General features: G+C 33.8%; 1 protein-coding gene across 2 annotated transcripts in view; it reads right to left on the bottom strand.

The window, feature by feature from the left end:
- Positions 1-27,519, bottom strand: part of HTR2C (5-hydroxytryptamine receptor 2C) — a 257,668-nt gene that overhangs the window by 23,492 nt on the left and 206,657 nt on the right. Inside the window, exon 5 of one of the 2 annotated variants that reach the window (XM_027089542.1) lies at positions 17,551-17,751. In XM_027089542.1, the coding sequence (XP_026945343.1) occupies positions 17,551-17,751 (201 nt within the window). The remainder of the gene's footprint in view (positions 1-17,550; positions 17,752-27,519) is intronic. The other variant, XM_027089543.1, reaches the window with a different exon arrangement.

Raw genomic sequence — 27,519 nt, 5'->3', positions numbered from 1 at the left:
TTGGGTCTTTGTTGCTGCACGTGGGCTTTCTCTAGTTGTGGTGAGTGGGGGCTACTCTTCGTTGCGGTGTGTGGGCTTCTCACTGCAGTGGCTTCTCTTGTTGTGGAGCACAGGCTCTAGGAGTGCAGGCTTCAGCAGTTGTGGCACATGGGCTCGGTAGTTGTGGCTCACGGGCCCTAGAGCACAGGCTCACTAGTTGTGGTGCACCGTCTTTGTTACTCCACAGCATGTGGGATCTTCCCAGACCAGGCTCAGACCTATGTCCCCTGCATTGGCAGGCGGATTTTTAACCACTGCACCACCATTCTCCCAATCTTTGTTATCTCTATTATTTATATTTGCCTTATTCACTGGCTATGAACTAAAGTGAGTCAAAATGGAAAGAAACAGAAAATTGAAAATTCTCTTCATCTATTAAAGTAATTGAACTAATATTTAAAAACTTCTCCAAATCCAAATGGCTTCATTGATTAATTCTTTCAAACATTTAAGAGAGAAACATCAAATTTACACAAATGGAAAAGTAAGAAATACCCCTCCCTAATGTTATGAGGCCAGCATAACCCTGATCTGAAAACCTGATGACTTTATCTGATAGGACTTTTATAGAACAATATCATTTATATACATAGATGGAGAATTCCTCAATAACACCTGTAAATCTGTATATAAACTCTACCTCAATTATTGACTGATCTTTAAACTACGCAGGCACAGAAGAAATATAGGAGGAATACACTAAAAACGTAGAAGCTGGAAGCCAAGAAAACTGAGCAGAGGCATTAGATGCTGCATAATGTGAAGGACACAAGTTTTATAGTTTGAGTACAGAAGGGTAACTGCCTACTATAAGGCAAAAACAATAATCTTTACAAGAGAAAACAAACTCCAGAATATCACAAAGTATAAAAATGTCCAGTTTTAAATCAAAAGTTATTAGCTATCCAAAGGAACAGAAAGGTGGGAACCACAATCAGTGAAAAGAGAAGTCAATATAAGTAAACTATATTTATTGGTCACAGATATTGGATTTAAAAGGGGAGGGTGGGATGAACTGGGGGATTAGGATTGACACATATACACTACTATGTATAAACTAGATAACTAATGAGAACCTCCTGTATAGCACAGGGAACTCTACTCAGTGCTCTGTGGTGACCTACATGGGAAGGAAATCCAAAAAAGAGGGGGAAAAAAAGAAATCAATTGCATTTCTATACACAAACAACAAAACATCTGAAAAAGAAATAAAGAAAACTATCCCATTCACAATAGCTTCAAAAACAATAAAATACTTAGGAATAAGTTTAATCAAGTAAGTGAAAGATGTGTTCAATATAAACTATAAGACCTTGATGAAAGAAATTTAAAAGGACACAAACAAATGGAAAGTTACCCCATGTTCATGGATTGGAAGAATTAATATTGCTAAAATGCCCATACTACCAAACCCATTTATAGATTCAATGTAATCCCTATAAAATTCCATTGGCATTTCTCACATAAATAGAAAAAGCAATCCTAAAATTTGTATGGATCCACAAAAGGCCCTAAATAGCCAAAGAATCATGAGAAAGAAGAACAGAACTGGAGACATCACACTTCAAGATATACTGCAAAGTAATTTAAATGGTATGGTACTGGCATAAAAATAGACACATAGACCAATGGAACAGGATAGAAAGCCCCCAAATTAACTCCTACATATGTGGTCAACTAATATTTGATGTGGAGCCAAGAACACTCAATGGGGAAAGGATAGTCTCTTCAACAAATAGTGTTGGAAAAATTGCATAACCACATGCAGAAAAATAAAATTGCACCCCTATCTTACATCAATCAAAAAGTTAACTAGAAGTGAATTAAAGACTTAAACATAAGACTTGATACCATAAAACTCCTAGAAGAAAAGGAGGAAGAAGCTTCTTGACATTGGATTGGGCAATAATTTTTTTGATATGATACCAAAAACACAAACAACAAAAGCTAAAATCAACAACTAGGATTACATCAAACTAAAAAAAGATTCTGCACAGCAAAAAATAAATCATAAAATGAAAAGGCAACCTGTGAAATGGGAGAGAATATTTGCAAGCAATATATCAGATAAGGGGTTAATATTCAAAATATATAAAGAACTCATACAACTGAATTTTATAAAAACAACGCAATAAGAAATAGGCTCAGGAACCAAGTAGAATTTTTTTTCAAAAAAAGGCATATAAATAGCCATTAGGTACATAAAAAGATGTTCAGCATTACTAATCATCAGGAAAATGTAAATCAAAACCACAATAAGAGGGACTTCCCTGGTGGTGCAGTGGATAACACTCCATGCTCCCAATGCAGGGTTCCCGGGTTCAATCCCTGGTCAGGGAACTAGATCCCACATGCATGCTGCAACTAAGAGTTCTCATGCCACAACCAGGGAGCTGGTGAGCCACAACTAAGGAGCCCTGGAGACACAACTAAGGAGTCCACCTGCCACAACTAAGACCAGGTGCAACCTAATAAATAAATGTATATTAAAAAAAACACAAAATAAGATATCACCTCACACTTGTTAGAATGGCTATCATCAAGAAGGCAATAGATAATAAGTGTTGGAGAGGATGTGGTGAAAAGAGAACTCTTGCACATTGTTGGAGGAAATTTAAATTGTTGCAGCCACTATGGAAAACAATATGGAAGTTGTTCAAATAATTCAAAATAGAACTGTCATGTGATCCAGAAATTCCCCTTCTGGGTATATATATCCAAAGGAAATGAAAACAGGATTTTAAAGAGATATATTCACTACAGTGTTTATTTTTGTATTATTCACAATAGCCAAAAAATGAGAACAACTTGTGTGTCCATCAATGGATGATATATATGATATAATGGAGTATTATTAAGCCATGAGAAGGAAGGAAATCCTGCCATTTACAACAACATGGATGGACCTTGAAGGCTTTAAGCTAAGTAAGGTAAGACAGAGAAAGACAAATATTATATCATGTCACTTATATGTGGGATCTAAAAAAGCCAAACCTGTAAAAACAGAGAGCAGAATGGTGATTACCAGAGGCTGGTGGGTGAGGGAATTGGGGATATGTTTTTTAAAGGTACAGACTTGGAGCTAGTAGCTACATATGTCCTGGAGAGCTAACATACAGCATTGTGATTATAGTCAACAATACTCTATTATAAACTTCAAAGTAGCTAAGAGACTAGATCTTAATTGTTCTTAAAATGAAAAAAGTAATGACTGTTATATGATGTGATAGAGGTGTTAGCTAACACTATAGTGGCAATCATACTGCAATATATAAATGTATCAAACCAACATGCTGTGCATCTTAAACAATTTTATACATCAATAATATTTCAATTTTAAAAAATGGACATTTCTTTTTCAAATGCTATTTATGCATATATTGAGATGATCATGTGTTTTTTGTTTTTATTCTACTGAGGTTAAATCAATCTTTCATATCTGGGATAAATTCCACTTGATCATGGTATGTAATTTTTTAAAATGTTGCCACATTCAGTGTGCTATTATTTTGATATTCAACTATATTTCTATACACTAGCAATGAACAATCCAATAAATGAAATTAAGTAAACAATGCAACCAAGGGGAGAAAGCGGGTGGGGGGCAGTTGGTGGGATGAACTGGGAGACTGGGCTTGACGTATATACACTAATATGTATAAAATAGATAACTAATAAGAACCTGTTGTATAAAAAAAATAAAATAAAATTCAAAGAAAAAACCCAATGCAATTTATAATAGCACTGAAAAGAATAAAGTACTTAGGAATAAATTTAACAAAAGAAATCTAAAACTTTTAAATTGAAGAGTACAAAACTGTTGAATGAAAGTAAAGAATTTAAATGAATGGAAAAAAGCATATGTCTATGGATTAGAAGATTTAAAATTGTTGAGATGGCAGTACTCTCCAAAGTGATCAAAAGAGTCAACGCAATTCCTTTCAGCATCCCAGCTGACTTCTTTGTATGTAGAAATTGACAAGCCAATTCTAAAATTCACATGGAATTGCAAAGGACCCAGAATAGCCAAAATAATTTTGAAATAGAACATAGTATGAGAACTCACACTTTCTGATTTTAAAACTTACTACAAAATAATGATAATCAAGACCATGAGGTACAGACGTAAAAATAGACATACAGATCACTGGAATAGAATTGAGAGTGCTCAAGTAGACCTATGTATCCATAATCAGCTAATTTTCAACAAAGGTGCCAGGACCATTGCTATGGTCTGAATGATTGTGTCCCTTTCAAACTTCATATGTTGACATCCTAACCCCCAAGGTGCTATTAGGAGGTGGGGCTTTTGGGAAATGATTAAGTCACGAAAGCAGAGTGCTCATGAATGATATTAGTTCCCTATAAAAGAGGCTAGATAAAGCTCCCTTGCCTTTCTGAGATGTGAGGTCATAGTGAAAAGATGGCCATCTAGGAAGTGGGACTTCACCAGACACCCAATCTGTCAGTGCCATGATCTTGGACTTCCCAGCCTCCAGAACTGTGAGAAATAAATATTTTTTCGTTTATAAGCCACTTAGTTTATGGTATTTTGTTACAATAGCCTGTAAAAACTAAGACAACCATTCGAGGGGGAAAGAATAGTCTTTTTAAATGGTGCTGGGATAACTGGATGTCAACATACAGAAGGAGGAAATTGGATCCTTACCTTTCACCATTTACAAAAATTAACTCAAAATGAATCAAAGACCTAAATGTAAGAGGTAAAAATTATACAACTTTTAGAAGAAAACATAGGGATACACCCTTATAATTCTAGTGTTAAGAATGTTTTACTAAATGTGACACTAAGAGCACAAGCAACAAGAGAAAAATAGATAAATTGAACTTCATCAAAATTAAAAACTTTTGTACTGCAAATGATGCCATCAAGAAAGTGAAAGGACAACTCACACAGTGGTAGAAAATACTTAGAAGTCATATGTCTTCTGTGTGTCTTTCATCCAGAATATATGAAAATGCTTGCAATTCAATAGTAACAGATAGATAACTCAATTAAAATTGGGCAAATGATATGAATATGTATCTTTCCAAAGAAGATATACAAATGACCAATATGTACATGAAAATATGTTCGTCATCATTAGCTATTAAGGAAGTGCAAATCAAAATCACAATGAGATACCACTTTATACATACTAGGACAGGTATAATCATATATATAAACAGCAAAAAATGTAGGTAACAATGTGAAGAAATTGGAGTCCTCCTATAAGGGTGATGGGAATTTAAAATGGTACATCAGCTTTGGAAATAATTTGGCAGTTACAATGTGATCAAGGAATTCCTTAGTTATATACGCAAGAGATTTAAAAACAGGTGTTCAAAGAAAAATTGCTCCATGAATGTTCACAGCAGCATTATTCATGATTAAAAAAGACTGGAAATAACCCAAATGCCCATCAGCGGAAGAGTGAAAAAATAAGTGGTGGTATATACATACAACAGAATCTTATTCACACTTAAAAGATTACTGAGTGAAAAAGCCAGTCACATAAGACCACATATTATATGATCATAACTACATGATATCCCATCTATTGCCAGAGTAGGCACACCTATAGAGACAGGTAATTGATTAGTTCTTGCCTAGGCATGGGGGATGGGTAGGTAGGGGTGGTGATACTTATAAGGTTTTTTTTTTTTGTGGTGACAAAAGTGTTTTAAAACTAATAAAGGTGATGGTTGCACACATCTATGAAATATTAAAAAACATTGAATTGTATACTTTAACTAGGTGAATTATATCTGAATTATTTCTCAATCAACTGCTAAAATCTAACAAAGAAAGGAAAAAGGTAAACGAAGTACTAATGTACGCTACAACAAGGAAGAATTGAAAAACATTATGATATTTGAAAGAAGGCAGATAGAGAAGGTCACATATTGTATGACTCTATAGAAAATGTCCAGAGTAGGCCAATCCATAGAAATAAAAAGTAAATTAGTGATTTCTAAGGTCTGGGGTGAGAGGGATTGGGAAATGACTCTTTTAAATACTTTTTTTTTGGTGTCATGAAGATGCTCTATAATTAAATAATGGTGATGGTTGTACAACCTTGTGAATACACTAAAAACTATTGAGTTGTACACTTAAAATGGTAAATTTTAGGCATATTAACTATATCATGATAAGAAAAAAGTAAACAGAAAGGTGGAATGGAGCAACAATAAAGATAAAAGATGAATAGAAAACAAATGCCAAAAGCAATATCAATAATCACATTAAATGTAAATTGACTAAACCCTCTAATCAAAAGTTAAAGGTAATCAGATTGAATAAAAAGTTTTAAAAATAAAAGAGAGATTAAATTTTTTGCTGCTAACATGAGATATATTTTGATTATGAACATACATATAAGTTGAAAGTAAAGAATTGAAATATATACTACATGAAATGATATGCATAAAACACTATAGTACATATTAATTTCAGATAACATATACTTAATAATATGATTAGTATTAGAGGCAAAGAGGGAGGTTGCATAACTAAAAATGGGTTAATATAGCAAGATGATATAATAATTTAAAAAAATATATGCACCTAATAACACAGTTCCAAAATACATGAAGCAAAATCAACAGAATTGAAAGGAGAAGTAGATAAATTAAGACTTTTAGTTGGAGTTTCAATATCAAACTCTCAAAAATTAATAGGATGAATAGAAAAGTAGAAGGATATAGTAGACCTGAAAAGCACTATGAACCAATTCAACATAATTAAGTTTTATACAACTTTCACACAACAGCAAGATACAAATTCTATTCAAGTGCCTATAGACTATAAACCAGGACACACTGGAACATATCCAGGGACATAAAGGAAGGTGCAAAAATTTCACGGTCTAAAGGTATTGAAATCATACAGGGTCTGTTCTCTTATTACTGTGGAATTTTGTTAGAAATCACTATCAAAAGGTATTTGGAAATAACCCACATATTTTCAAGTGCAATGTGACATTTACCAAGAGAGATCTTTGACTTAGCTATTGAAAGTGTCAATAAAGTTAAAAGACTGAAAAAAACACAGAGGGTGATTGCAGAGAAGAAAGCATTTAAATGAGAAATTAATATCAAAAGATACTTAACCCCCCCCATATATTTGGAAATTAAATGTCCACTTTTATATGATGGGTGTATCTAAGAAGCCATAACAAGGAAAATTGGAAAATATTTGGAACCGAATAAAAATGAAAAGAGAATTTATCAGAATTTGTTGGATGCAGCTGAAGCTGCTCAATGCAACTAAATACAATGTGGAATCCTGAATAAGGTATGAAAACAAATAATGGACACTAGCAGAAAATGTTGTGAAATTTGAACAAAATCTGTACTTTAGTTAATAATACTGTACGACATGATGATTTCCTGTTTTTGATCATTGTACTATGGGTATACAAAATGTTAATATTCAGTGAAATAGGATGAGGGATGTAAGGGGACTCTCTGTGCTATTCTGCAGCTTTTCTGTAAGTCTACAATTAGCTAAAAAAATAATAAAAACTGGCATTACCAAGTGGCAATGAAATCATGGATCAACTAGAACTCACATATGTTGCTGGTGGGAATACAGAATAGTACTGCCACTTTGAAAACTGGTTTGGTAGTTTGTTTGTTTGTTTCTTCTAAATAAAGATAAACCTACAACTTTGTTTTGACCCAGCAATTCCATTCCTAAGTATTTACCCAAGAGAAATAAAAACAGAGAACCTAAAATAGACTTTGAAAAATAATTCTCATACCAATTTTATTCCTAATAGTCCCAAACTGAAAATAATGTAAATATCCATCTGGAGATAATTGAATAAACAACTGGTAGTATATTCATGCAATGATAGTTACTTAGCAATAAAAAAGAGCAAGTTAATGATAAGTGCAACAAAATGGATGTATCTCAGAATCACTATATTGAAAAAAGATGATAGACACATAAAAGAATGCAATGTTTATTTTCATTTATTTGAATATCTGGGAAAGTTAAAACTAAATATTAGTAATAAAGAACAATGATTGTCCCATTACAGGTGTATTGCCTGGAAAGTGAATGGGGACAATTATTGAGTGGTAGAATTACTTTAAATCTTGTTTTATTTCTGATGGTTACATAGAAATTATCATTTTTTCTTAATCATCAATCACTATGCATAAAAATCTGTACATTTTATTGTATGTAAATTATACCTTGGCAACAAAAAACAAGGCTGCACCAAATACATTATACAATTGTTTCTATTTACTGGATAAGCTAAAGTGCAAAGCTACAATCTTTAAGAGACAGGAAGCCCATGTTTGAGCTCCCATTTACACAAGCTTCCTCCTGATGAGCAATTTTGAAACTATGTTTTAAGGAAATAGAGCCCAGTCAAAGTGTAGCACTTTTGCTGGGAAGTTGAGACATAAATAACATTTCAGAGCTGAATGGAGACTTAAATTTGGGTGTTATGCCAGGAGAGAAGGGACAGACACACAGGGGATTCTCTGAAACTTGCATAAAATTTCTTCTCATGATTTTGGCCAACTCCTGAGATGCAAATGACCTAGGTAAGCCTCTTGGGGTCCTAGCATATAACAGACACTGGAAGGCTGGAAAGCAAAGCTGAGATTTTAGAGATTGTATACGCATAGTGGACCTTCTTTGGAAAATACTCAGGGCCTTTAGTTGAGACTGAAGTAAGTCTATGCACTAGGAATCTAATACAGTATCCAGGTGATATGCTGATAATTTAACTTTCAGTTAGAATAAAATTTAACACTTACGAGAGAAAGATGACAAAATCAAGGGCTTTTATAATATAATACCCACAATGCTGGGCATACAATTAAAAGTACTAGATATGCAAAGAACATTGAAGCAGTAACTGCTGATCAGAAGATGAAAGAGTTAATAAAAGAGACCCTGAGGTGATTGAGTATTGAAAAAAGAATAAGAAAAAAAAAAAGACAGAAAACAACAATAAAAAAGGGACAAATAATAAACAGCAAAAGATTAGTTTTAAACCCAACTATACCAATAATCACATTAAATATAAAAGATATAAATATGAGCAGTGGAGATTGCAAGATTAGATAAATAAACAAGACAACTATATTTTATCTATAAGAAACCTAGCTTAATTATGAAGACAAAAGGAGGTTAAAGTAAAGAATGATGATACAACTGAAGGTGACATTAGTGGAAATGGTGATAAAGACATAAAAATGCTCTTATCTATAAAAACAATGAGAACACTGGAAAATATTGTCAAAATCAACTTATCAGAACTCCAGAAATATGCCAAAGTCTTTCAGTAATTCGGGGAGTATTTATTCAAGAAGAAAGCTCTACTTCCGTAAGAACAGTGTTTTGTGGAATTTGAACTTGCCTTATTCTCATTCTTTCATTCAAAATTTGTACCATTTTTTTTAGAATCCACATATAAGTGATATCATATGATATTTGTCTTTGTCTGACTTACTTCACTCAGTAAGATAATCTCTAGGTCCAGCCATGTTGCTGCAAATGGAATTATTTCATTCTTTTTTATGGCTGAGTAATTTTCCATTGTATATATGTACCACATCTTCTTTATCCACTCCTCTGCCAATGGACATTTAGCTTGCTTCCATGTCTTGGCTATTGTAAATAGTGCTGTGATGAACGTTGGGGTGGATGTATCCTTTTGAATTATTGTTTTCTCCAGATATATGCCCAAGAGTGGGATTGCTGGATCATATGGTAGCTCTATTTTTTGTATTTTAGGGAACCTCTATACTGTTCTCCATAATGGTTGTACCAATTTACATTCCCACCAACAGTGTAGGAAGGTTCCGTTTTCTCAACATTCTCTCCAGCATTTATTGTTTTTAGATTTTTTTATGATGGCCAGTCTGACTGGTGTAACATGATACCTCATTGTAGTTTTGATTTGCATTTCTCTAATAATTAGTGATGTTGAGCATCTTTTCATGTACTTTTTGGCCACCTGTATGTCTTTATTGGAGAAATGTCTATTTAGATCTTCCACCCATTTTTGGACTGGGTTGTTTGTTTTTTTGATATTGAGCTGCATGAGCTATTTGTATATTTTGGAGATTAATCCCTTGTCAGTCGCTTCATTTGCCAATATCCTCTCCCATTCTATGGGTTGTCTTCTTGTTTTGTTTATGGTTTCCTTTTCTGTGCAAAAGCTTTTAAGTTTAATTAGGTCCCATTTATTTACTTTTGATTTTATTTTCTTTAGGAGATGGATCAAAAAAGATATTGCTGCAATTTATGTCAGAGAGTGTTCTGCCTATGCTAAGAGTTTTATAGTATCTGGCCTTACAGTTAGGCTTTTAATCCATTTTGAGTTTATTTTTGTGTATGGTGTTAGGGAATGTTCTAATTTCATTCTTTTACATGTAGCTCTCCAGTTTTCCCAGCACCACTTACTGAAGAGACTGTCTTTTCTACATTGTATATTCTTACCTCCTTTGTCATAGATTAGTTGACCATAGGTGTGTGGGTTTATTTCTGGACTCTCTATTCTGTTCCATTGATCTGTATGTCTGTTTTTCTGCCAATACCATGCTGTTTTGATTACTGTAGCTTTGTAGTATAGTCTGAAGTCAGGGAGCCTGATTCCTCCAGTTCCATTTTTCTTTCTCAAGATTGCTTTGGCTATTTGGGGTCGATGCAGAGATATACCATGTTCTTGGATTGGAAGAATCAAAATTGTCAAAATGACTATACTACCCAAAGCAATCTACAGATTCAATGCAATACCTATCAAATTACCAAGGCATTTTTCACAGAATTAGAACAAAAACTTTACAATTTGTATGGAAATACATGAATTAAAAAAAAATACACATGCTATGAAGACTAATTCACAAAGAAAAAGAAAATATGAATAGACCTGTTACAGTAAAGAGATTCCATTTGACATTAAAAAAACTCCACTAAGTACTGCTCAGGCCCAAATGGCTTCACTGGTGAATTCTATCAAATATCTAAAGAATTAACACCAATCATTCAAAAACTCTTCCAAAAAATAGAAAAAGAAAGAATATTTCTCATCTCATTTTATGGGGCTAGTATTACTCCTGATACCAAAAAAAAAGACAAAGATGTCATATAAAAAGAAAAACCACAGACCAGTACTTTTTCTTAATATAAGTACAAAAATCCTCAACAACATACTAGCCAACCAAATCCAGCAACATATAAAAATGAGTATACATCAAGACCCAGGGGAATTTATCCAAAGAATGCAAGGTTGTATCAGCATGTGAAAATCGATCAATGTAACGTGATATTAATAGAATAAAGGACAAAATGCAATGTGTTTTTATGATAAAATAGTGACCATACAAAAAATAGAAGGGAACTTCCTCAACCTCATAGAGGACATCTGTAAAACACCTACAGCTAACATCTTCTGCAGCATGTGGGATCTTCCCGGACTGGGGCACGAACCCATGTCCCTTGCATCAACAGGCAGACTCTCAACCACTGCGCCACCAGGGAAGCCCTACAGCTAATATCTTACTTCATTATGAAAGACTGAAAGAGGAATTTTTGGTGAAATTAAACTTTCAAAAATATGAAATACACACAGAGTGAGAGAATGATTATTTCTGGTGGAATTATTGGTAATTACGAAATATTAGAAACAAATGCTCATACTACACAGGAGACTGGTTAAATAAATTACAATATATCTATAAAATGCAGTACTAATGAGCATTTAAAAAAGGAATTTGGCTTTTAAACAGAGTGTTTAGGTCATTTACATGATATTTGGGTTTACATCGACCATCTTACTATGAATGGATAGAGAGGGATTCCCAGGACATATTACAAAGTAAAGAACAGCAAAGTGTTAACATGTATGTAGTATTTTATCTTTTATCTAAGAAAGGAGAAACAAGAATATATATAGTTTTTTGAAAAAATAAACTTCGAAGTGTAGTCTAGAAATTATTGAATGGGTTAACCAAGGGAGAGAAGAAAGAGTGACACTTCTCTGAGTATACTATTTGCATACTTTGGAACATAATATTAAGGTCTTACATATTAAAAAATAAAGGCAGCAAGGTAGGGTAAATCAATACTGAATGCATACAGAAACCAAAAAAATCCCTAACTTTAAAGAATTGGTAACAGAACCACACCGAAGAAAATATCCATATTAATTGTAATATTTTGAACAGAATGCTTTGACATATAACCTCAGTGGGAAACATTCTAAAGGCAAAAAAAAAAACAACAACCCAAAAACCAAAAAAACAATTGCAATACAATTTTAAACATAGCATTTTATTTATTTAGTGGTATGAGGATAGCAATTCTGAAATGAATTTTCATATTGTAGGATTTAGAAAATATAAATATTAAATAAATATCTTGATGCTTTTGAGGATCAGCTTACTCATTGTGAGAAAGGTGAGGAATAACAAGGAATTGGGAAGGTAGCAGAAGAATCCTGTGTTACTGGATTGGAATTAAAGGCATAGATATAGCAATGAGTGTACCTAGATACCATATCTGTCTGTAAAACCTCTGACCACTAAAAAAACCCGAGGGTTCCTTGTATCAAATAACTGATTTCAGAACTGGGACATGGAAAATAAAGGGTAAATCTGGCAAAATCGACAGAAAGTAAGAAAGTGCTTAATGTGCTGATGGGACATAACAAAAGGAGTTATTGGACAAATCTGGGACAATTTGAGCGTCAAAATAATTAAGGACAGTAATGAATTAAGTTATATTGATTACAAAAGAATTCAAGAGTATTTACTAATATGAATAAATGAATAACAAAGTGGGAGGGAAAACCTTCCTTACAGTACAATGCCAACTAATAAAGGAAGAAAGAATAATAAAGTGAGAAAAAATCATTAGTTTACAATCACATAATAATAAATGGTTCAGAGAAGAGTCATCAGTGGATTCTAAATCCATTGGGTCATAGTTTATTGGAAAATAATTTCTTAATTTCCAAATATATGTAGATTTTTCTAGTTACCTTTTGGTAAACATTTCTATTTCATTTGAATTTGAATTACTTTATGATTCCAACACTTGAAAGTTATTGAGAATTAATTTATGGCCAAATATATGGTCAATTATGATAAATATTTCTTATGCAAATGATAGGAATATGTATTTTCACTTGTCCATTAGTTCAGCTTTTTTCATTGTCCTCATACAATCACTGAAAAGGGTGTGTTAAAATTTTACACCATTATTGTAGACTTGCCTATTTGTCCTTACAATTCTGTCCATGTTTAATTTAGTAATGTTGAGGCCATAATATTATATACATACATTCATTATTCTGTGTCTTCCAAATGAATTAACTCCTTCATAATCATGAAGTAACCTTCTTTCTTTAAAATAATTGATTTTGCTGAAAAATCTATTCTGATAGATTACTACTATAGCTATACAATCTTTCTGTTGGTTAGTGTTTGTGTGGAGTACCTTTTTAATCCCTTACTTTCCTTATGATATATATGTGTCTTATAAACACATAGTTGGATTATTTTTTCAAATCTTATCTGACAGTCTTAGAATATTTAGTCCCATTTACAATTAATATAATTATGGATATATTTGGTTTTAATTTTGCCATCTTAGTATGTGTTTCTATATTTTCCCACCTGATCTGTGTTACTATTTTTTATCTTTTATTGCCTCCTTTTGGATTTGTTATATTATTCTCTAATATTCTTCTAAAAATTTGGAAGGTAAACGTTTCCTTTCTATTAGTGATTACCGTTGAATGGACAGTTATACTTTATTCATCAAAGCTTAATACTAAATATCATTTTTATTTTTCTCCTGGACAATGATAAAAGTTTACTTTCAACCCTCTGTTCTTATATGCTATTGTGTTGTGCATTTTAGTTCCATTAATATACTGAATGCCATAAGACATTATCATTATTGTTTTATAGTCAATGTTTATTTATATTTAACTACACATTTACCATTTTCATTGCACTTAATTGCTTCCTGCATCTCCAACCTTCCTTTTGTGGCCATTTTCCTTTGTTTGAAGAACACCCTTTAGTATTTTGTTAAGCAGGAGACTGCTTTTGTCACGTTCTCTTAGTTTTTGCTTGATAATGTCTTTATTTCGCTTTGATTCTTGAGGTATAATTTTGCTGAATATACGATTCTAATTTAGCATTCACTTAAAAAAAAATTTTTTTTTTCACCACTCCCTGTGCCATGCGGGATCCTAGTTCCCAGACCAGGGATCGAACATGCGCCCTCTGCAGTGCAAGTGTGAGTCTTAACCACTGGACTGCCCAGGAAGTCCCAGCATTCACTTTTCATCAGCACACTGACACTATCATTTTAATATCTTCTAGTTTTCACTGTTGCTGTTGAGAAGGCATTCATCCATCTTATCGTTGCTCTACTGAACTAACTTGATCTTTTTTTTTTAAGGTTGATATATGTTTTCTCTTTTTCTGCAGTGTCACAATGATGGGTCTAAATGTTGATTGTTTTTTATTCATTCTGCTTGAGACTTGTTGAGCTCTTTAAATGAGAGAATTGGTGTTTTTCATCAATTTGAAAAGCCATTATTTCTTCAAATACTGCTTTTCTGCCATTCTTTTCTCACCTTATGGAATTCTTCTCACTTTGTACTGTATGTCCATTATCTTCTTATTTTCTCTTTTATATCCTTCTGATTTTCCTTGCTTCATTCATCACAGTTTCTTCTGACTGACCTCCAGTAATGCTCTCTTTAGCCATGTCTAATCTGTCTTTGAGTTCTAAGGTTTTCATATGTTTGAGCTCCAGGTTTTCTCGTTGTTTCTTATATCTTAAATGTCACCCTTTACAGCTTGCAGTTTCTTGCTGAAATATGTAAGTTCAGCTTGTAATTTCCATGTTCACACTACAAATAGTTGTTTAAAGTCTATGTCAGGTAATTCAACTATCTTGAGGGCCTGTGGGTTCATTTGTATTATCTTTTATTGTGTTATATCTAGTTCATTTGTCTTGTTTCTTCATGTGTCTGTTTATCATTGTATTTCAGTTACAGGAATTGAAAATTATTGAAAGAAGTCATTTGAAGCCTAGGATGATAAGGATTTTTTTGTTTATACCAAGAAAATTGGAAAGGTGAAGACTATGAAATCACCTTAATCCAATTTCCAGGCTCAAGATTATTTTGCTTAGATGGGTGGCTTGAACCAGGCCTGAACTCCATGCCAAGGGTGGTTTAACCCTGGTTCATCCTTACTTCTAGTGTACAGTCCTTTGGGATCCCAAACTAAGCCCAAGTTCGTTGACCCTTGCCAGGCTTGTGAGACTTGAATGAGCTTCTCAACCTGTCATCACATCTTCAGGTTTGCAAATGCCTCATTAGCAGACGTGACCCAAAAGTCATAATCATTTTTCCTGGATTTCTGTCTTTTTATGGATGTCTCACTATCTTTTCTTTTTAACATCTTTATTGGAGTATAATTCCTTTACAATGGTGTGTTAGTTTCTGCTTTATAACAAAGTGAATCAACTATACATATGCATATATCCCCATATCTTCTCCCTCTTGTGTCTTCCTCCCACTCTCCCTATCCCACCCCTCTAGGTGGTCACAAAGCACAGAGCTGATCTCCCTGTGCTATGTGGCTGTTTCTCTCTAGCTATCTATTTTACATTTGGTAGTGTTATATGTCCATGCCACTCTCTCACTTTGTCCCAACTTACCCTTCCCCCTCCCCATGTCCTCAAGTCCATTCTCTACGTCTGCGTCTTTATTCCTGCCCTGCCCCTAAGTTCTTCAGAACCATTTTTTTTTTCAGATTCTATATATATGTGTTAGCATACGATATTTGTTTTTCTCTTTCTGACTTACTTCACTCTATATGACAGACTCTAGGTCCATCCACCTCACTACAAATAATTCATTTTCATTTCTTTTCATGGCTGAGTAGTATTCCATTGTATATATGTGCCACATCTTCTTTATCCATTCATCTGTCGATGGACACTTAGGTTGCTTCCATGTCCTGGCTATTGTAAACAGAGCTGCAATGAACATTGTTGTACATGACTCTTTTTGAATTATGGTTTTCTTAGGGTGTATGCCCAGTAGTGGGATTGCTGGGTCGTATGGTAGTTTTATTTTTATTTTTTTAAGGAACCTCCATACTGTTCTCCATAGTGGCTGTATCAATTTACATTCCCACCAACAGTGCAAGAGGGTTCCCTTTTCTGCACACCCTCTCCAGCATTTATTGTTTGTAGATTTTCTTATTAGCTTCTCAATGCTTATAGTATTTTCCTCATATTTTTGTTGTATTTAGCACAAGAGTCAGTCCAAATTACCCAGTCTGCAATTGTTAGAAGGTGATGCTTTTAATATTCTGATTTAATTTAGCTGTGTATTTCCTTTGTAAGCACCGTAAGAACTGGCATCTTTCTAGAGAAGGTCTTCATGATGGAGAGGGTAAAATGTATAAGTCCTTGAATATGTAGGTCAAATTGTATATATAGATTCACTTTTTTTTCTTGGAGAAATTTCATTGTTTTTTATCTGAAGGGGTGTGTGTGTGTGTGTGTGTGTGTGTGTGTGTGTGTGTGTGTGCATTCACCTATAATAGAACAATCTTAAAACTTAAATTTATTTTATCAATGAACCCAGAGTCAAGATCTTTAGATGATATCAGTAAAGACATCTTGATATTGTAAAATTTATCAGAATCTTTTACAGAAACATAACTTTGAAGAGGAATTGTTTAATGAGACACTAAATGTACCTTCCAACTGGAGGAGAAAAAAAAGGAAAATATGGATTGTAAAATCCCTTATATTCCAATTGGTTAAATTTTGTGACTTGAATATTAGTATTGTTGAGCATGAATATTTTAAATAAAAGCAGTAAGATGATCATTTCTCTCCCTTTAACCTCCCCGAAATCTTTAAAGAAACCAATAGATGTTTTTGTTTCTGTATAACCAGAATTCAAGGAGATATTTAAAAGTGAAGGGGAAATAGTATATTTTAGGTTGATTAACAGCATAAATTTTGACATGTTTACTTTGTGAAGATTCATCTTGCACTATAAAGTTTTCCACTGAAGATATAGAATTAGAATAAAAATATTAAGATTAATATTCTGGGATAGATTGATCTCTTCTAAGATTTAAAAGCTGCATTTTAAAAATTTAGATTTTACCATGTATCTTTGTCATCTTCAAATCATTTTAATTATCTCAAAGGTTATGTGTCTGTGTTGCAGAATTCATTGGCATTTTTGACACGTAAAATAATTTAGCAGGATAAATGGAAACTTTACATTTGCATATTTATATACTTTACATTTCTTACATTATTGTTAACCTAAATATCAGATAAATAGGTTAAGAATAATTATTAAATAGAAGAATCCCGATTAAACGCAAATGTTACCAGTCGACGTCTGTACGTTGTTCACAGTACATAATCCGAAAGTATTGAGCATAGCCGCTGCAATTCTACTGGCCAAGAAAGTTAATTACCTAAAGAAATTGCCCAAACAATAGCAATCTTCATGATGGCCTTAGTCCGTGAATTGAAACGGCTATGCTCAATAGGATTACGTATTGCTACATACCGATCCAGCGAAATAGCGCAGAGGTGCATGATGGACGCTGTAGAAAATAAAACATCTAAAGAAATCCAGACGGGGCACAAATATCTAGGTAATGGCCAGACATAATCTGAAAGAGAACAGAGAGAAGACAAGAACATGTTATGTAAATTATACCAACTGTAGTTTTAAATTTAGTCTATGTATTTTTTCTTCTCATAATCTAAGTTTATAAAAGAAAGTAAAATTTGGTAAACATTGTTTTCCATAGTAATGATATGACGATGATGATGATAATGCATTCAGTGTTACATACATTATTTTTTATTGAGGTAAAATTTACATATTATAAAATTAATCACTTTAAAGTGTACAATCTAGAGGCATTTAGCCCATTCACAACATTATGCAACCATCACCTTTTTCTGGTTCCAAAACATTTCATCATTGCAAAAGGAAACCACTACCCATTAGGCAGTCACTCTCCATTTTCGCCACCGCCCCCAGCCCCTGACAATTTCTTATCTGCCTTTTGTCTCTTGAATTTAGCTAATCTGGTTATTTTATGTAAGTGGAATCATACAATAGGCGACCTTTTGTGTCTGGTTTCTTTCTTTTTGAGGTTCATCCATTTTGTAGCTTCTATCAGTACTTCATTCTTTTCTATGGCTGATGCTCTTATCAGTTGAAATTTTTTTGCATGCTCTCATAAATGAAATTTTCTTAATTTCCTTTATGGATTGCTCATTGCTCTTGTTTAGAACTATACCTAATTTTCATGTATTAATCTTGAAACCTTCAACTCTGCTGAATTCATTTATTAGATCTATATTTTTGTGTGTGGGTTCTTTAGGATATTCCATATGTAAGATCACATCATCTGCAAAGAGAGGTAATTTTATTTTTTCTTTTCCAATTTTCCTCTGCCTTTAATTTTCTTTCACTTGATTTCTCTAGATAGAATTTCCAGTACAATGTTGAATATAAGTAGTGAAAGCAGATATCTTGTCTTTCTCCTTATCTTAAAGAATAATCTTTCATTATTTCATTATTGAATAGGATATGTTAGCTGTGGGTTTTTCATACATGCCTTTTATCATGTTGAGGAAGTTTCCTTTTATTCCTAGTATGTTCTGTGTTTTTAATGATGAAAGAGAGATTTTGTTAAATGCTTTTTCTACATCATTTGAGATGATCACGTGGTTTTCTTACCTTCATTCTATTAATGTGATGCATTACATTAATTGATTTTTTATGTGCTGAACCACCTTTCATTCTTGGGATAAGTCACACTTGGTCACGGTGTATAATATGATGCCGAATTTAGTTTGCTAGCATTTTGTTTAGGATTTTTGCATCTATATTCATAAGTGATATTGGTCTATAATTGTCTTTTCCTGTGATGTCATTATCTGGCTTTGGTATCTGGATAATGCTGGTCTCATAGAATGAGTTACAAATGTTCCCTAATCTTTTATTTTGTAGGAGTTTGAAAAGTATTGGTATTAGTTCTTCTTTAAATAATTGATAAAATTTGACCAGTGAAGCCATCTGGTCTAGGACTTGTCTTGTTGGAAGGTTTTTTGATTACTGATGCAATGTCTTTACTTGTTATAAAGTCTAATCAGAGTCTTTATTTCTTCTTGAGTCACTTTAAAAAAAAATTGATTTATTTAATTTATTTATTTTGGCTGTGTTGGGTCTTCATTGCTGCGCACAGGCTTTCTCTAGTTGCAGCGAGTGGGGGCTACTCTTTGTTGTGGAGCATGGGCTCTAGGCACACGAACTTCAGTAGTTGTGGCACGCAGGCTCAGTAATTGTGGCTCGTGGGCTCTAGAGCACAGGCTCAGTAGTTGTGGTGCATGGATTTAGCTGCTCTGCAGCATGTGGGATCTTCCCAGATCAGGGCTCGAACCCGAGTCCCCTGTATTGGCAGGTGGATTCTTAACCACTGTACCACCAGGGAAGTCCCTTGAGTCACTTTTAGTAGCTTGCATGCTTTTAGGAATTTGTCATTTGTCCATTTTATTTAGGTTATGTGGTTTGTTGGAGTACAATTGTTCATTTATTCTTTTATAATCCTTTTAATTTCTGTAAGGTCAGTAATAATGCCCTTCCCCACTTTCATTTATAATTTTAGAAATTTGTGTCTTCTCTCCCTTTTTTTCTTAGTATTTCTAGCTAAAGGTTTATCAACTTTGTTGACTTTATTGTGCCTTAAATCTCAATTTCTCCATTTTTTGAAGGATAGTTTAGAGTTTTGCCATATGCAGAATTCTTGGTTGACAGAATTGTTGTTGTTGCTGTTGAGCACTTTATTTATTTATTTTTTGTTTATTTATTTATTTTTTCCAATTTATTTATTTTTTGCTGCACTGGGTCTTCTTTGCTGCATGCGGGCTTTCTCTAGTTGTGGTGTGTGGGCTTCTCATTGTGGTGGCTTCTCTTGTTGCAGAGCATGGGCTCTAGGCACGCAGGCTCAGTAGTTGTGGCTCTTGGGCTCTAGAGCACAGGCTCAGTAGTTGGGGTGCACGGACTTAGTTGCTCTGTGGCATGTGGGATATTCCCAGGCCAGTGCTCGAACCCATGTCCCCTGCATTGGCAGGCAGATTCTTAACCACTGTGCCACCAGGAAAGCCCCTGTTGAGCACTTTAAATATGTCATCCCACTGCCTTCTGACCTCCATGGTTTCTAAAGAAAATTCATTATTAATTTTTTAAAGATCCTTTGTAATTTTGACCATAATGTCTTGGTGTGGATCTCTTGGAGTAACATATGCTTAGCATTCATTGAGCTTAGTAAACTTGATAGTATCTTGTTTCTCTCAGGTGCTGTTCATTTTTCTTCATTTTTTTCTCTTTCTTCTCCTCAAACTGGATAATCTAAATTGACCTATCTCCAAGTTCCTTAATTCTTCCTTCTTTCTGCTCAATTCTGCAGTTGAATTGGTCTAGTAAATTTTTAATTGAACTTTTGTACGTTTCATCCCCCAAATTTCTATTTGATTTCTTTTTATAATTTATATCCCTTTATTGCTATTCTTGATTTGTTGAGACAAATTCTGGTTTCCTTTAGTTCTTTGTCCATGGTTTCCTTTGGCTATCTGAGCATTTTTGAGAGAGTTGATTTAAAGTCTTCGTCTAGTAAGTCTAATGCCTAGGCTTCCTCAGGATCATTTTCTATTAATTTTTTTTTCCTGTGAATGGGCCATACTTTCTAGTTTATTTGCATTCCTTTTACCTTTGATGAAACTTGAATATTTTGAATTTTATAATTTGGCAACTCAGGAAATTTGATTTTGCCCCAGACATGTATGGTTCAGAGGTTAGCTAGAGATTTAAGCCAAGTTTATGGTTCCCCAGAGAAGAATCTATGGTTCCCTCTATCTCTACCCTTTCCTATATGCTCCCTCAACTTTCAGCTTTGAGATTTCCTCAAACTCTGTCCTCAGTTTCTTTGGGCTACAATAACTGCAGATTTTTTGGAGGTTTAGGCACTTGACCTGACATAGACTGCATCTTCCTCTTCGACTGTAAGTCATGAAATTTGGAAACTCAACCAGTGCTGTTCTCTTCTTCCAAGTCTTGAGACCCTCCAGAATCTTTCTGTTTTAGGTTTTTCTCCAGTACCTTTAGATAGTTGGTTTTGTATTATGTTTAGAGTTAATAGAGTTAATAGTTTTTATCTGCAGAGGTGTAACTAACAACCATTGGAATTCAAGGAGCACAACAAAGAAATCAAAGATGTTATTAAAAATTCTTCTAAACAAAAATGTTTATGAAAGTCCATTTCTGTTCATCATTATCTTGTAATCTCCTCAGATTGTATCCACCTAGAAGTTGATTGTGTTGAGGGTTTGGGTATTCTCGAACTGTTTGACGTTCAAAAATTATTTTTCAAATTGTGTTTCAAATACACAAGTATTACCTCACTGCCATTATGTGGAAAATTTTGTTGCCATAACCACTGGAATATAAGATGCATTGGGTCAATATTGTTATCTGTTTTATTTTTCTACTGTTTTATTCATAATGCTTAGGTCAATGCATGGCACAAAGTAGGCACTAAATAAATATTTGTTAAATGTATAAAAGAATACATCCCTCTCAACAGATCATAACCTCACTCTAAACCCAACTTCACCATATGCCAATATATAGCCTCATGAGGATACATGTCCACTCTGCAAAGTCAATACACTATCTGGTCATTTCTCAGCAGTTGCATATTTAATAATGGCAAAAATGGCAATAGCTATTGTACAGTACCTGTCATATACCAAGCACAGTGTTAGTTAGGTACTTCATTTTTAGTTATATTCCATACAACACAAAAAATTCTGTAGTGTCAGTTCTGTTATCCTACAGTGTGAGGAAAATGTGTCTCAAAGTTTCAGACTTGTTCAAGTCTACAGTGTGAGTAAAGAATTTTGCTCCAAATCTGACACTTTTTCCTGAACACTAAGGTACCTCCTATCACCATACACTATTTCTTATTGAATAATAAATTCAATTGCTTTTATAATAGAGGACAATATTCCTTGTACAGGGTTTTCAAGAAGTCTACTTCGAAACATACAAGATGTACAATTATGGCTGATCACAATTATCCTCTAAGATTCTTATTAAATATATTCCTTCCTGGATTTCACTACAGACCTGTTAATTCAAAATATTTAGAATTTAGTTTTCATATTTGTCTTGTTAAGAAGACAAATGGATTTTTCTAGTTGTCTCAATGGAATTAAAGTGTATTTTCTTTAGATAAATTTATGTGATCAGGCACATTCCAGACAAGAAATATGTGAAAAGTTTTGTGGAAGTTGCATAGCAAAAAGGCCATATAGCATAATTTCCATGGGGGAGGTCAATTAGTTGAATGAGATTAAATCTTGTTTTCAGAGGTAAAAATTGTTAGTGTTTCATAAGACATTTTCCTACATTCAGTCATTCATTTATTCATTCACAGATTACGTCAGCCTTAGTAACTCCAAAAATCACAGGCATCCCCACCAATATTGACAATAATGGCAAAGACTGAATAATAGACACTGTAAAATTTCAGTTCATTTGTGCAAATGAAAAAATACAAGGGCTTTATTTCTATGAAATAATGGAGACAAGTTTTGCCTTGCACAAAGTAGGCACTCAAAAAATATTTGTTAAGTGTATAAAGGAATAACCCCACCCTGAAAATTATAATCCCATCACAGAAAAAATAATTTTCCAATATTCTGATAATATAATTAAGGAATGTGGAAATGTTGGACTGTAAAGCCATCCCAAAGCTAGAATGGAAACAAAGAAGTTATAATTGATGTCTTTAAGTTAACATATATGAACAGATGAATAACCACAAAAAAGTTTTAAAAATTCTCTAATTCATTTCATAAAATAATACAGTGTCAATATCAAAACTTACAAAATACTGAAAGAATAATACTAGAGACAAATAGCATTCATTGATATAGATTCAAAATTACAAACAAAATACTCACAAATAGAATCCAGCAAAGAGTAAAATGAAAAATATATTACATTAAAACAAAACTTATTCCAGGAATGCAATGGTAATTTAATATTATAAAAATCTACCAATATAATCCCTTATATTATCATCTGTAAAGAACTTTTATGATCTTTTAATAGATTTTTAAGAATAACTTGATAAAATACAGGAGCCATTCCTAACTAAAACTTTAATTATATAGAGATAAAGGGAATCCCCTTAAATTTGATAACTTACAAAAACCAACAGCAATTATTGTAATCAGTAATGCATTAAATACATTTCAATTACATTAAATTTTAAAATTGGACAGTACAGTCTTTACAAAGCCTTTGAAGCAGCTCCCATAACCATATTCAGTGAAGAAACGGTGGATGTTGTTGAAATTAACAGAAAGAGGACTTCTCGAATAAGACATAGAACTTATGAAAAGAACCAAATGAGTTTAGAGCTGCAGAAAATATCTGAAGGAAAAAACTCACCAGGTGGGCTCAATAGAAGAATGGATATGGTAGATGAAGAGTCATTAAAACCAAATGCAGATCAATAGAAATTATCCAAACTGAACAAGAATGAGAAAAAATTAAAAATAAATGAACATAGTAGGGACCTATGGGACATATGTATGCATCTAACATTTGTGCCATTGGAATCTGAGGAGAGGAGAGACTGATACAGAAACAAACTATTTGAAGAAATAACTAAAATATTCCATATTTGATGAAAAATAAATTTACAGATTTAAGAAATTCTGCAGAACCATAATGGTCAAACTCAAATAAGATCATGCCTAGACACATAATAATCTGGTGAAAACAAAAGATAAAGAAAAAACTTCTTAAGCAGCTGAGAAAAATAACTCTTTCATCAGAGGCCAGAAGGCAGTATAATCACAATTCAGAATTTTATATCCAGTGAAAATACCTTCAGAGAATGAATGTGAGAGAAAGAGATTTTCATAGGAGGGGAAACTAAGAGATTGGTTGCTAGGAGACTTACTTTAAAAATTTTTAAGGAAGTTCTTCAGAAAGAAAGAAAACTCGTAAAAAAAATATACAAACAGCACATGCAGCTCAATATCAATAAAACAAACAACCCAATCAAAAAATGGGCACAAGACCTAAATAGACATTTCTCCAGGGAGACATACAGATGGCCAAGAAACTCATGAAAAGATGCTCAACATCACTAATTATTAGAGAAATGCAAATCAAAACTACACACAGGTCAGAATGGCCATCAGCAAAATGTCTACACATAATAAATGCTGGAGAGGATGTGGAGAAAAGGGAACCCTCCCACACTGCTGGTGGGAATGTAAATTGGTACAACCACTATGGAGAACAATATGGAGGTTCCTCAAAAAACTAAAAATGGAACTACCATATGTTCCAGCAATCCCAATCTGGGGCATATACCTGGAGAAAACGATAAATCAAAAAGATACGTGCACCCCGAAGGCAGACAGCAGAAGCAAGAAGAACTACAATCCTGCAGCCTGTGGAATGAAAACCACATTCATAGAAAGATAGACAAAATGAAAAGGTCGAAGACTATGTACCCGATGAAAGAACAAGATAAAACCCCAGAAAAACAACTAAATGAAATGGAGATAGGCAACCTTCCAAAGAAAGAATTCAGAATAATGATAGTGAAGATGATCCAGGACCTTGGAAAAAAGAATGGAGGCAAAGATCGAGAAATGCAAGAAATGTTTAACAAAGACCTAGAAGAATTAAAGAACAAACACCTAGAAGAATTAAAGAACAAACAACTAGAAGAATTAAAGAACAAACAAACAGAGGTGAACAATAAAATAACTGAAATGAAAAATACACTAGAAGGAATCAATAGCAGAATAAATAAGGCAGAAGAACGGTTAAGTGACCTGGAAAACAGAATGCTGGTATTCACTTCCACAGAACAGAATAAAGAAAAAAGAAGAGAAATGAAGATAGCTTAAGAGACCTCTGGGACAATAAACCTACCAACATTCACATCATAGGGGTCCCAGAAGGAGAAGAGAAAGAGAAAGGACCTGAGAAAATATTTGAAGAGTTTACGGTTGAAAATTTCCCTAACATGGGAAAGGAAATAACCACCCAAGTCGAGGAAGCACAGAGAGTCCCAGGCAGGATAAACCCAAAGAGAAATATGCCAAGACACAAAGTAATCAAATTGACAAAAATAAAGACAAAGAAAAATTATTAAAAACAACAAGGGAAAAACGACAAATAACATATAAGGGAACTCCCATAAGGTTAATGCTGATTTCTCAGCAGAAGTGCTGCAAGCCAGAAGGGAGTGGCACGATATATGTAAAATTATGAAAGGGAAGAAACTACAAGCAAGATTACTCTACCCAGCAAGGATCTCATTCAGATTCAACAGAGAAATCAAAAGCTTTACAGACAAGCAAAAGCTAAGAGAACTCAGCACCACCAAACCAGCTGTCCAACAAATGCTAAAGGAACTTCTCTAAGTGGGAAACACAAGAGAAGAAAAGGACTTACAAAAACAAACACAAAATAATTAAGAAAATGGTAATAGGAATATACATATTAATAATTACCTTAAATGTGAATGGATTAAATGCTCCAATCAAAAGACTCAGGTTTGCTGAATGGATACAAAAACAAGGCCCTTATATATGCTGTCTACAAGAGGCCCACTTCAGACCTACGGACACATACAGACTGAAAGTGAGGGGATGGAAAAAGATATTCCATGAAAATGGAAATCAAAAGAAAGCTGGAGTAGCAATACTCATATCAGACAAAACAGATTTTAAAATAAGGAATGTTACAAGAGACAAGGAAGGACACTACATAATGATCAAGGGATCAATCCAAGAAGAAGATATAGCAATTATAAATATATATGCACCCAGCATAGGAGCACCACAGTACATAAGGCAAATGCTAACAGCTATAAAAGAAGAAATCGACAGTAACACAATAATAGTGGGCAACTTTAACACCTCAATTACACCAATGGACAGATAATCCAGACAAAATTAATAAGGAAACACAAGCTTTATGACACAATAGACCAGATAGATTTAATTGATATTTATAGGACATTCCATCCAAAAACAGCAGATTACACTTTCTTCTCAAGTGCACACAGAACATTCTCCAGGATAAATCACATCTTGGGTCACAAATCAAGCCTCAGTAAATTTAATAAAATTGAAATCATATCAAGCATCTTTTCTGATCACAACGCTATGAGATTAGAAATAAATTACAGGGAAAAAAGTAAAAAAAAAACACACATGGAAGCTAAATAATACATTACTAAATACACAAGAGATCACTGAAAAAATCAAAGATGAAATCAGAAAATACCTAGAGACAAATGACAATGAAAACATGACGATCCAAAACCTTTGGGATGCAGCAAAAACTGTTCTAAAAGGGAAGTTTATGGCAATAAAATCCTACCTCAAGAAACAAGAAAAATCTCAAATAAACAATCTAACCTTACACCAAAAGGAACTAGAGAAAGGAGAACAAACAAAACCCAAAATTAGTAGAAGGAAAGAAATCATAAAGATCAGAGTAGAAATAAATGAAATAGAAACAAAGAAAACAATAGCAAAGATCAATAAAACTCAAAGCTGGTTCTTTGAGAAGATAAACAAAATTGATAAACCTTTAGCCAGACTCATCAAGAAAAAGAGGGCGAGGACTCAAACCAGTAAAATTGGAAATGAAAAAGGAGAACTTACAATGAACACCACAGAAATACAAAGCATCATAAGAGTCTACTACAAGCAACTCTATGCCAAAAAAATGGACAACCTGGAAGAAATGGACAAATTCTTAGAAAGGTATAACCTCCAAGACTGAAACAGGAAGAAATAGAAAATATGAACAGACCAATTACAAGTAATGAAACAGAAACTGTGATTAAAATCTCCCAACAAACAAAAGTCCAGGACTAGATGGCTTCACAAGTGAATTCTATCAAACATTTAGAGAAGAGCTTACACCCATCGTTCTCAAACTCTTCCAAAAAATTGCAGATGAAGAAACATTCCCAAACTCATTCTGCAAGGCCACCATCACCTTGACACCAAAACCAGACAAAGATACTACAAAAAAAGAAAATTACACACCAATATCACTGATGAATATAGATGCAAAAATCCTCAACATAATACTAGCAAACAGAATTCAAAAACACATTAAGGGCTTCACTGGTGGCGCAGTGGTTGAGAGTCCGCCTGCCGATGCAGGGGACACGGGTTCATGCCCCGGTCCAGGAGGATCCCATGTGCCACGGAGCGGCTGGGCCCGTGAGCCATGGCTGCTGAGCCTGCGAGTCTGGCGCCTGTGCTCCACAACAGGAGAGACCACAACAGTGAGAGGCCCGCATACCGCA

The sequence above is a fragment of the Aethalodelphis obliquidens genome, unplaced genomic scaffold (assembly GCF_003676395.1).
Source record: "Aethalodelphis obliquidens isolate GAN/ISIS:26980383/991018 unplaced genomic scaffold, ASM367639v1 scaffold66, whole genome shotgun sequence".
NCBI lineage: Eukaryota > Metazoa > Chordata > Mammalia > Artiodactyla > Delphinidae > Aethalodelphis > Aethalodelphis obliquidens.
This window is presented reverse-complemented; position numbering and strand designations above follow the sequence as displayed.